The following is a 12776-nucleotide window of genomic DNA, read 5'->3' as shown; positions in this document are numbered from 1 at the left end:
CCCTGTAAATAGCAAAGCAACTTTGCTCTCTGATGTCTTAGTGTAACAGGTAAACTGTGTGGTGGTTGAAAACTTACCAAATGTTTTTCCAGCTTGATTATTGTCGGGGGAAATGTAAGATTTCATTTTAACACAGAAAAAGAAGCCACTGGGCCAGGCATGGTGATCAATCCTACCAACTCAGAAGCCTAAAATAGAAGACCTCTAGGTCAAGGACTACACTGTGAGACCTTGTTTCAGGAAAAGGGGTGTCTGTAAGCCCTACATTTAGAATAATGTGTATTTCGGGAAATTCGTTTATGGAGTATAAATGCAACCCAACCTCCTGTTGTAACTGTTGTGTGAGAGGCTCACTGCCTCTGTCTGCCAACCTAGGATCTGAAAGCTTCTAACCTCTGCACAGTCTAATGTGGGCCTAGAAAGTTTTCAGCTTCGAGACTTGCTGCTGGATAGACTCGCCCTTTCTTGTTCTTTCTGAACTCTGACTGGCCGGTTCGACTCAGCTGTTCTGGCTCAAACTCCTCCCTCTCCTGGCTGACTTATTCAATCTGGCTTCTCCGTGCTTTTCCTTAATTGCTCTGCTCGACCTCAAACTATCTCTGACTATCTGTTTCAGTCTTCTGGCTTCCTTCTGATTCTCTAGCTCATCCCGGCTTCACCCGTGTCTAGCTTGTTCTCTCTTCAGTCTGTCTCTGTACAACTGCCCCCATAACACTGCCCCCTTCTCTCGCTCTGGGCTGCTCCACTCTCCCTCTCAACTCCACTGTGCTGTCCGTAAGTTCTACCGTATCCCATACTCTACTCTCTCCTCCCGTACTGTCTCTCTCTCAAGCATCATCTCACAAGAGTTGAGCATATCCTATGCTGTCAAATCTTTCTCTGACCCATAACTTTATCTGCCACTCAATTAGACATCACTTTCAAACATGGCTGCTTCCTTCTATAAGCCAACTCTGGGACTAAAGGGGTCTACCAGCCAGAGGGATTAAAGGTGTGTGCTAAGAGCTGAGGCCACATCACAACTAGAAACAGAGCTCTTCAGTGGAAAACACAATCTCGGGGTACACAGTGTGATCAAATATCCTGCAACAATTAAGAATTTTTAAAATTTACTCCTTGATACTTTTATATATGTGTAAAATGTGTTTTGATCATATCAATGCCCAACTCCCCTTTCCCACTCTCCCATAATCCTTCACCATGTCCCCTCTCTCTTTTTGTTAATATATATTCTTCTGAGTCAGTAGTGCTTCCCACATGTACTTGGTGTGGTAGCATCCACCGGAGCATGGGTGGCCACAGCAGGAGTACCCCAAAGGAAAACGACACCCCCGAGCAACCATAAACTTTCAATAGATCCTTAGCTTGGGACCTGTTAGCTTAGTGAGGCTTAATGAGCCCCTTCCTCACCCATGTTGAAATGCTGACTGGCTTGATCTTGTGCATTTGCTGTGAACTCGTGGGTGCAATGGTAATGTCTTTTCCAGAAGCCAGAATTTTATAGCTCTCATTCCCTTCTTCCTGCCCTCTCATTCTTTTCTCTCTCTCTCTCTCTTTTTTTTTTTCTGCAATGTTCCCAGGGCCTTGGTGAGACTCATATAGTTACCTATTTAGAGATAAGTACTCAACAGCCACTTAGTAACACTTTGCCCATTCCAGACAGACGCTTCTCTCACCAGGGCTAAGGATAGACCTAATCTATGGGTTTAGACATAAATGCTTAGAAGGCCATTTAACAACATGTCCACTTAGCAAGATAACAGTAACAGATGAAAGGCCGTGCTCACAGACTAAATGCACAGGCTCTTTTCCACCTAGACCAGCAGAGATCTAGGGGCACAGGCCTGGTGAGATTGTGCTGTGACTAACCAGAGAACAGAGGGTGCTTGGCAGTGCTTGTGCAAAAGCTTCCTTTCCGGCCCACAGTAAGGCCCAGGTCTTTGTCAGAGGGAACCGGGGTCTGCCCGGGAAAGGCAGTGCTTGAAGATCAGCCCCACAGGCCCTCTTACACCTGGACCAGAGATGAGCCTGGCACATAGGCCCAGGGGGAGCACACCTGGAGATCTCAGAGAGCAGAGAGTACTGTGCTCTCTGAAAAAGGGTCAGTTTTGGCCTAAAGAAAGAGCCAGGTCCCTGCCAGTAGTATTCAGGACCTGTGAGCAAAGGGCTGAGCTCCTAGAACAGCCTTACAAGAGCTCCCACACCTGAGCCCACAAAGACAGAGCTAAGTCACTGCCACCAGAACTCACTGCTTGCCCACAAAAAGCCGAACACTCAGAAGCAATTTTCTTCCTGAGTCCATGGGCCCTCAGGTCCACAGAAGAGACAGGTGTAAGTCATTGACAACAAGACCATGAATAATCGCAGATAACAAGATGGCAAGAGGAAAACGAAAGAACTTAAGCAATGGAAACCAAGACAAGCTGGCAACCCAGCTCTCCCACCACAGCAAGCAGTGGATTGCCAAACACTCCAGAAAAAGAAGACTCAGACTTGAAATCATACTTTACGATGATAATAGAGATCTTCGAGAAGTTCGTGAATAACACCCTTAAACAAGCACAGGAGGACGCACATAAACAAATAGAAGCTTTTAAAGAGGAAACACAAACATCACTCAAAGAACTACAGGAAAACACAACCAAACAGATGAAGGAATTGAAAATGGAATTAGAAACAATAAAGAAAACATAAGAAGAGACAACCCTGGAGATGGAAAACCTAAAAAAGAAGTCAGGAGTCACAGATGCAAGCATCACCAACAGACTACAAAAGATGGAAGAGAGAATCTCAGGGGCCAAAGGCAACATAGAAAATATAGACAAAACAGTCAGAGAAGATACAAAAACCAAAAAGCTCCTAACCCAAAATGTACAGGAGATCTAGGACACAATGAGAAGAACAAACCTAAGGATAATAGGAATAGAAAAGGGCAGGAATGACAACTAAAAGACACAGTAAATATCTTCAACAAAATCGTAGAAGAAAACTTCCCTACCCTTAAGAATGAGATGACCATGAGCACAAAAGAAGCCTACAAAACCCCAAATAGACTGGGCCAGAAAAGAAACACTTCCTGACACATAATTATCAAACACCAAGTATTCACAACAAAGAAAGAATACTAAAAGTAGTAAGGGAAAAAGGTCATGTAACATACAAAGGCAGACCAATTAGAATTACACCCAACTTCTCAATAGAGACTATGAAAGCTAGAAGATCCTGGACAGACATCACACAGACACTAAGAGAACACAAATGGCAGCTCAGGTTACTATATCCAGCAAAACTCTCAATCACCATAGATGGAGAGACCAAGATATTCCAGGACAAAACTAAATTTACACAATATCTAAACACAAATCCAGACCTACAAAGAATAATGATAGAAAACCCAATACAAGGAAGGAACCTATATCCTAGAAAAAGCAAGAAATAACTAAGTAAGAAAACCAAAAGAAAAAATACACACAGACGTAATTCTATTTCTAAAAGCAAAAATAGCAGGAAACAGCAATAACTATTCCTTAATATTTGTTAACATAAATGGACTCGATTCCCAATAAAGAGACATAGACTGTCAGACTGGATACAGAAACAGAATCCTGCATTTTGCTGCATACAGGAAACTCATCTCAGAGACAAAGACACTATCTCAGAGTAAAAGGCTGGGAAAAAACCTTCCAAGCAAATGGCCCCAAGAAATAAGCTGGAGTAGCCGTTCTAATATCAAATAGAGTAGATTTTCAACCAAAAGTTATCAAAAAAGATAAGGAAGAACACTTTTTACTCATTACAGGGAAAATATATGAGGATGAATTCTCAATCCTTAAAATATATGCTCCAAATACAAGAGCACCCATATTCATGAAAGAAATCCTACTAAAGCTCATAACATACATGACACCACACACAATAATAGTAGGAGACTTCAACACCCCACTCCCATCGATGGACAGATCATGGAAGCAGAAACTGAACAAGAACGTAGTGAAACTAGCAGAGGTTATGAACCAATCGGAATTAACAGACATCTACAGAACATTTCATCCTAAAACAAAAGAATACACCTTCTTCTTGGCACCTCATGGCACCTTTTCCAAAAATGATCATATAGTCAGTCACAACACAAGCCTAAATAGATATAAAAAGATTGAAATACTTTCATGCATCTTATCAGATCACCATGGACTAAGGCTGGTCTGTAATAACAAAGACAACAAAAAGCCCACATACACATGGAAGCTGAACAATGCTCTACTCAACGATAGCATGGTCAAAGAAGAAATAAAGAAATAAATTAGGGAATTTCTAGAATTTAATGAAAACAAAAGCATAACATACCCATACCTATGGGATGCAATGAAAGCAGTACTAGGAGAAAAACTCATAGCTCTGAGTGCCTCCAAAAAGAAACTGGAGAGAGCATACACTATCAATTTGACAGCACAGTTGAAAGCTCTAGAAAATAAAACAAGCAGATACACCCAAGAGGAGTAGACAGCAGGAAATAATCAAACTCAGAGCAGAAATTAACCAAGTAGAAACAAAAAGAACCATACAAAGAATCAACAAAACCAGGAGCTGGTTCTTTGAGAAAATTAACAAAATTGATAAACCCTTAGCCAGACTAAATAGAGAGCAAAGAGAAAGAATCCAAATTAACAAAATCAGAAAGGAAAGTGGAGACATAACAACTGAAACTGAGGAAATTGATGAAATCATCAGATCCTACTACAAAAGCCTATACTCAACAAAACTGAAAAATCTGAAGGAAATGGATAAATTCCTAGACAGATACCAGATACCAAAGTTAAACCAGGACCAGATAAACCATCTAAATAATCCCATAACATCTAAAGAAATAGAAGCAGTCATCAAAAGCCTCCTAACCAAAAAAAGCCCAGGACCAGATGGGTTCAGTGCAGAATACTATCAGATATTTTTTGACAACCTAACACCAATACTCTCCAAACTATTCCACAAAATAGAGTCAGATAAAACACTACACAACTCATTCTTCAAAGCCACAATAACTCTCATTCCTGAACCACACAAAGACCCTACAAGGAAAGAGAACTTCAGACCAATCTCCCTTATGAACATTGATACAAAAATACTCAATAAAATTCTTGCAAACTGAACCCAAGAACACAACAAAACAATCATTCACAGTGATCAAGTATGCTTCATCCCTGGGGTGCAGGGATGGTTTAATATATGGAAATCTATCAACATAATCCACCATATAAACAAACTTAAAGAAAAAAACCACATGGCCATCTCACTAGATGCTGAGAAAACATTTGAAAAAATTCAACACCTCTTCATGTTAAAAGTCTTGGAAAGAGCAGAAATCTAAGGCCCATACCTAAACATAATAAAAGCAATATACAGCAAACCAATAGCCAACATCAAATTAAACGGTGAAAAACTTGAAGCAATCCCACTAAAATCAGGGACTAGACAAAGCTGCCCATTCTCCCCCTACCTATTCAACATAGTACTGGAAGTATTGGCCAGAGCAATTAGATAGCAAAAGGAAATCAAAGGGATACAAATTGCAAAGGAAGAAGTAAAAATATCACCATTTGCAGATGACATGATAGTATACTTAAGTGACCCCAAAAATTCCACCAGAGAACTTTTACAGCTCATAATAAACTTTAGCAAAGTGGCTGGACATAAAATTAACTCAAACAAATCAGTAGCCTTCCTCTACTCAAAGGACAAAAATGCTGAGAAAGAAATTAGGGAAAAGATACCCTTCACAATATCACAAACAATATGAAATATCATGGTGTGACCCCAACTAAGCAAGTGAAGGACCTGTATGTCAAGAACTTCAAATCTCTGAAGAAGGAAATTGAAGATCTCAGAAGATGAAAAGACCTCTCATGCTCATGGATTGGAAGGATCAACATTGTAAAAATGGCTATCTTACCAAAAGCAATCTACAGATTCAATGCAATCCCCATCAAAATTCCAACTCAATTCTTCATAGAGTTGGAAAGAGCAATTTGAAAATTCATCTGGAATAACAAAAAACATAGAATATCAAAATCTATTCTCAACAACAATAAAACTTCTTCAGGAATCACCATCCCTGACCTCAAGCTATATTACAAGGCAGTTGTGTTAAAAACCACGTGGTACTGGTACAGAGATAGGCAAGTAGATCAATGGAACAGAATAGAAGATCCAGAAATGAATTCTCACACATGGTGTTGGCTCAACTGGCAATCAGCATGCAGAAGATTGAAAATAAACCCTTTCTTATCTCCTTGTACAAAGCTCAAGTGCAAGTGGATCAAAGATCTCCACATAAAACCAAGTACACTGAAACTATTAGAAGAAAAAGTGGGGAAAACCTTAGAACTCATAGGTACAGGAGAAATTTTCCTGAACAGAATACCAATGGTTTGTGCTCTAAGATCAAGGATCGAGAAACAGGACTTAATGAGATTGCAAAGTTTCTGTAAGTCTAAGGAACTGTCAAGAAAACAAAATAGCAGCCAACAGATTGGGAAAAGATCTTTACTAATCCCACATATGATAGAGGTCTAATATCCAATATATATAAAGAATTCAAGAAGTTAAACTCCATAGAATCAAAGAATCCTATTTAAAAATGGGGTACAGAGAGAGCCTCGGCTAGATTGTTCCTTGAGGACAAGACAGTGCTTGTTTAAGGCTGTATCCCTACTGTCTGAGCAGCAATGGGTCTTTGAGATCAACACGATTTTCATAATCCTATGATGTTGCCTTTTAGATTCTCAGAAGCAAGCAAAGGCTCAATGATTCTGTCACTGACAAATGCTGCTATGCACTTTGGATTTTTTTCCTAAGGTAGTGTAGGTAGGAGGTATATGTTTTATATGAATTAAAATTACTAAGTTACACCTTCCCTAATCCATGCAGTGTGTTACATGGTTGTCTTGTAGTTTTACTCACACATGAGGATAAAGATGTTTTATTGTCATAAAATGTTCAGAATATTTTCCCCAATGTTCCAGATCATAAAACCACAACATTGAATAGAACTTATTTATGCATGACAGTTGTGATTTTAATTTTTTAAGATGCTTAATTGTTCCACTAACACTAACATGTGTGTTAATATATAAAACTGATATGTGGAAATGTTCAAATGTTCATCAAGAAACTTAGAAAATGTGTACTGTCTTTTTAGAGAGTGTTTAATATAGTATGTCTTTTGCAACATACTAATGTTAAATAGTGCTGGCACCAGCAATATTGTATAGTCATTTTTAAAGGGGTCTTTCCAATGAGTGTTGTATTGAACATTTTAAATGCAGCCTTGTTCATGTTTCATAAAACTGTCAGAAGCTTCGAACAAAAATTAAAAAGCTGAAGTATTTCAGAAGGGAAACAGGCTACTTGCTGTATTAATTTGAGAAATAGACGATTGCTGAGTATCTACCAGATGAAAAGAAATGCCCAGAGTGGTTCTTTTGAGCAATATAACAACTTGGTATATTAAAGATTTTCCCACAGATATAAACTCTAATTCATAGATGTATGTTACAAATGGATGAAGCTTACAAATGTGGCTGGACTTGTATTTATTTATGTGAAAGCTTGGTAATAAACCTATGTCCTAAAAGTAAAAAAAAAAAAAAAAAAAAAAAACTAAATGTGGTACAGAGCTAAACAAAGAATTCTCAATTGAGGAATGTTAAATGGCTGAGAAGCATCTAAGAAAGTGCTCACCATCCTTAGTCATCAGGAAAATGCAAATCAAAACAACCCTGAGATTCCACCTCACGCCTGTCAGAATGCCTATGATCAAAAACTCAGATGACAGCAGATGCTGGTAAGGATGCAGAGAAAGAGGACCACTCCTCCACTATTGGTGGGGTTGTAAGCTGGTACAACCACTCTGGAAATCATTCTGGCAGTTCCTCAGAAAATTGGACATAGTACTACCTGAAGACCCAGTTATTCTATTTCTGGGCATATACCCCAAAAATGCTCGAACATAAAATAAGGACACATGCTCCACCACGTTCATAGCAGCCTTATTTATAATAGCCAGAATCTGGAAAGAACCAAGATGTTCAGTAGATGAATGGATACAAAAAAAAATTGTCATATATTTACACAATGGAGTACTACTCAGCTACTATAAACAATGACTTTATGAAATTCCTAGGAAAATGGATGTATCTAGAGAATATCATCCTGAGTGAGGTAACCCAATCACAAAGGAACAGATATAATATGCAATCACTGATAATTAGATACTAGCCCCAGAAAGCTATAAATACCCAAGAAACAACTCACAGATCATATGAAACTCAAAAAAAGAAAGGGCAAAAAGTGGAAGCCTCAGTCCTTCTTAGAAAAAAAAAAACCAGCAACAACACTTGTCTAGCACCCACTCAGAGTGGGATACACCCAGACCTTAAATCATTAATAACTCAATAGCTAAGAAGATGGCCTTGTGGCAATTTTTTGGTATTTAAAAATCATTTTTTACTCTATACACACCAAGAAAACTTTGACTATTTCCATGTTACATTTTGTTTTACATGTACTTTATGCTTATGGTAACTAGTAAGATTTCAATGCATACTATCAAACCTTTAAAAAAATCAAGTACTGACAAGAATATATTCATATAGTTTTATTTCAAAATGTTTTTTAATTAAATAATAAAAGTTAAAACAAAGATAACAGTTACAGGTTCCCACTAGGACCTAGGACTTATAACCATGGGTTTACAGTTTTCAGCATGAATTTCTGTCTTTGTTTCACTCCTCAAATCCAATCAGAAAGTGGTTGGTTGTTCCACAGTGGTGATGCCAGTGGTACACCAGTGGGCACATCTTGCCTTGCAGCTTACAGGGTTCAACTCTAGGTAAGACCATGTATGACTTTTCTTCCCCAGCGGCTGCATAGTACCTCCTGGCTTTATGAAAGCTAGCCACCAGAAAGCAAGCCTCCTGGTGAAATCCAGCTTCATTTCTATATGTCTTTAGAGTCTTGCCATATGGTTATGACAGGCCTCCAAATTCAACATAGACTGTGTTGCTTCCCTGGCATCTATGGGACTTCATTGACCAACAACTTCTTACAGGAAACTACCCCACACCCAACAGTGGCATTTTCCTCTAATAATATATGTCTTCTGGTGAAAGCATTGTCTGCCTATACAAGGCACACTCTTTTTTACCAGGCTTGTCCCCTACACCTTGAACTTCAGCTTTAACTCCTTCATCACCTTCAAACTACCTTCCTTCCTGTGGTTCCATCCATCCCCCATCCCCACTCTAGCATCCATCCTGTGCTGTGGACCCAGTCACCAAGGCACCTCTCATACAACTGCCCTGGCTAAGGGGGGGACACATGGAAGAACTAGATCTATGAAAAACACCAACAATTGGAAATATATTATTTTTTTTTTTTTGGTTTTTGTGAGTCACATTCTGCATTTTCAAGCGCCTGCCTCCTCTCTGACATCACTCACCAGCTTATGTACACATATTGGTGGTGAAGACTATGTTGTGGTAAGATGTGGACTCTGATAACCACACCCAGCTCAGCCCTCATCTTTCTCAGGCATGACATAGGGGAGGTGGTGAGAACCCTTGCTGGTGTCAGAATCCACCCAGGCTCTGGACTCCTGCCAACATCTGCTGACCTCAGAGTTTGCCTAGGAAGTAAAGTGGGAGCACCTCACTTGTGCATGTAGCCACTGGGTTGGTGTCTATAGCTTGCAGGCTTGGCACACAGTTTAGAAACTAGACTTTTGTGTCCGTGTCTTCCTGAAACTATTTCTTTCTAAGGGTACTTGGCTCCCCAAACTGGTACATCACAATGCATAGACTACATAGTTCCTCAATTGAGGCTCTGTGCTCGGGAGATTCTAGGTTGTAGCAAGCTGACAAAGCCAACCACAACCATGTCTCTCTCTCTCTCTCTCTCTCTCTCTCTCTCTCTCTCTCTCTCTCTCTCTCTCTCTCTCTCTCTCTCTCTCTCTCCATATATATATATATGGATATGGGCCTCACCTAAGCTGCATTAGCCTCTTTATTCAAACTCCTGTTCTAGAAACAGGACAAATCCGTGTATGTTGAGATTAGAGTAACAGCCCTCATTAACCTAAATATTGAACATAATTTTTTCCATTTCCTTTTTCTCTGTCTTTGTGGCTTACAGACATGTGGATGAATAAAGATGAATCTTGGAATTTCCCTCAGGACTATGACCCAGAATTGATCAAGGAGGAAAAACGGAAGGAATTAGAGATGGAGATAAGGGTTCAGGTATGCCTATGCTTACCTCCAATAAGGAGGCGGGAAGCCATTTGCTGCAAATGAGTACACTTTTTACAGTTTGCAAACTGATGAGCAAGCCAAGACTAACCTGAGGATACACAAGGCAATTCAAAGTCATGTGAACTCAGCATACGTCCCTTGCATTTTCTCCCAGGTGGATGAGCTGATGAGACAGGAACTGAAAAACCTTAAGTTGGCTGTGAACAGAGAGATAGAAATCCCATACCGGCCAAAGAAAGAAAAAAAGGTGCGTGTCAAACAAGCAGGGTCAACCGCAGACAGCAGTGTCGGCTGGGCGGCTGGCTGCACCTAGGATGCCTGGGATCAAGGGTGGTGGTTTGAATGAGAATTCCCCAACAAGGGGCTCATATATTTAAATTCTTAGTCAACTAAGAGTGGTGCTACTTGGTAAGGATTGGGAGGTGTGGACTTTCTGGAGGAAGTGTGTCATTTAGAGCCGGGCTTTGAGGTTTGAGATGTCCAAGCCACGCCCAGTAGCTCTCTCTTCTCCTGTTGCCTCTGGATATTGATGCAGAACTCTCAGCTACTTCTCCAGCACCATGTCTGCTTGTGTGCCGCCATGCTTCCTGCCATGATACAGAACTAAACCTCTGAGACTCTTAGCAAGTCCCAACGAGGGGCTTCCTTTCATGAGTGTTGCCTTGGTCGTGGCGTATCTTCACTGCAATAGAACATTGAATAAGACATTGAGCATCCCCACTTTTGCATATTTCACTGCTCACCACCCAATGCTCAAAGATAAAGTCTTTAAGTGGGATTAACCCTGCCATCAGAGTGGGTCCTCCCAAGGACCCACCCACTTACAGATTGACAGCACCCAAGGCCTACAAGAATGAGGACAATCATAGAGACACAGCAGACGCCCCAATCCCTCCTCCTCCATCTGCTCCTGTAGTGAAAGCCAATAGCATCAAGTAGGGTTTGTAAGGGAATCAGACTGAAAGAAACTGGGCAGATCAACTCTTACATCGTCACAAATCCATCTCATGGTTGTTTGAAGCAGCCAGTGGGACTGAAGGGTGTACAATTTGCTCCTTTAGCCTCCTGTTTTCCCCCTTTTATCCCACCCGGCAACTGGGCCAGAGTGACCAAAAGACAATAAATCCAATATTCCTCCCTGGCAGTGTTATCAGAGATACAAGATACCTGTGATTTGGAGATACTAAGGCACGCAATCTGTGACTTGAGAGCTGATCTCAGTTGCACTGTGTTAAGTCTTAGCACCTCAGGGGACACAGTCTTAGAATACCTATCTTGGTCCATTTTAAGCTGAACATATGGCTTGACTCCAGTGTCACAAGAAACAAGTTATGGAGGAAAGGGTTTATTCAGCTTGCACTTCCATATTGCTGTTCATCACCAAAGAAAGTCAGGACTGGAACCCAAGCAGATCAGGAAGCAGGAGCTGATGCAGAAAACATGGAGGGATGTTACTTACTGGCTTTCTTCCCCTGGCTTGCTCAGCCTGCTTTTTTATAGAACCCAGGTCTACCAGCCCAGGGATGGCACCACCCACAATGGACTGCCCCCTCCTCCCTTGATCACTAGTTGAGAAAATGTCTTTGAGCTGGATCTCATGAAGACATTTCCCCCAACTGAGGCTCCTTTCTCTGTGATAACTCCAGTTTGTGTCAAGTTGACACATAACCAGACAGTACAGTCAGTTAGGTTGTCCCTTGAAACTCTGTATCTAAAGATACAACTGGCTGGACTGGTACAGTCCTCTCTCCTTTACAGGAATACTTACAGATGTTCCTTTTCAATTCCTTGTGTACCTTTATCTATAAAAAAAAAAAAAGAGGGCATGCTCACAACTAGACACAAAAACTAAGCTGATCACAGTGGGAGATTTATTTTAGAGGTAGCTGTAACCTCCTCTCAAAGGGCAGGCTTTCTCCTCCTCAGCAGCCAAGCCCAGGGCTACACCAGTCTTACTTCCTTCCTCTGACCCTATCTCCTTTACTGAGATCTAGCACCTACAAGGTGCCACTGAGTCACAACAGGCGTACCTTCAAGATCTAGAAGAGTTCATTCCCTATCTGTGTAGCTAGAAGAATTTGAACAGCTGGGTCCCAGCCCTGGAGACATAAGGATAAACTTCAAGACAAGCTAAAGCTTAATTGGTAACAAAGAGACTTATAGGAGACTGTTGGCCAGGGATGGGATACAGAGAAAAACAGCATGGAGACAGTGACTTATAACTTATCTAATATCCAGAGTGGTCCTTCCTGAACACAAGTCTGGTTTGGACACTCTTCGTTCACACCCTCTAAAGCCATCTCTGTCTTTCAGAGACAGATAGTAGTCTTCCTGAGAGAGGTCTTTGGAAACCCCAGAGTGGCTCTTGTTTTATTGCATACCGTGGCACTCTGGGACATGTCTTACTTTTACTTTTTTAAATGGTAAATGCTATATTCACTGGGAACACCATGTTAACATCTTTCTTCTACC

At 40.7% G+C, this 12776-nt stretch overlaps 1 protein-coding gene across 1 annotated transcript in view; it reads left to right on the top strand.

The window, feature by feature from the left end:
* DRC11 (dynein regulatory complex subunit 11) overlaps positions 1-12776 on the top strand; it is a gene marked incomplete at both ends in the record, with an annotated part of 112628 nt that overhangs the window by 59860 nt on the left and 39992 nt on the right. Inside the window, 2 exons of the mRNA XM_080933441.1 lie at positions 10186-10292; positions 10459-10551. Coding sequence (XP_080789567.1) covers positions 10186-10292; positions 10459-10551 — 200 coding nt within the window. The remainder of the gene's footprint in view (positions 1-10185; positions 10293-10458; positions 10552-12776) is intronic.

The sequence above is a fragment of the Micromys minutus genome (assembly GCF_963924665.1).
Source record: "Micromys minutus genome assembly, chromosome: 19".
NCBI classification, from domain to species: domain Eukaryota; kingdom Metazoa; phylum Chordata; class Mammalia; order Rodentia; family Muridae; genus Micromys; species Micromys minutus.
The sequence above is the reverse complement of the archived record's forward strand: the minus strand, read 5'-3'. Positions and strand labels throughout refer to the sequence as shown.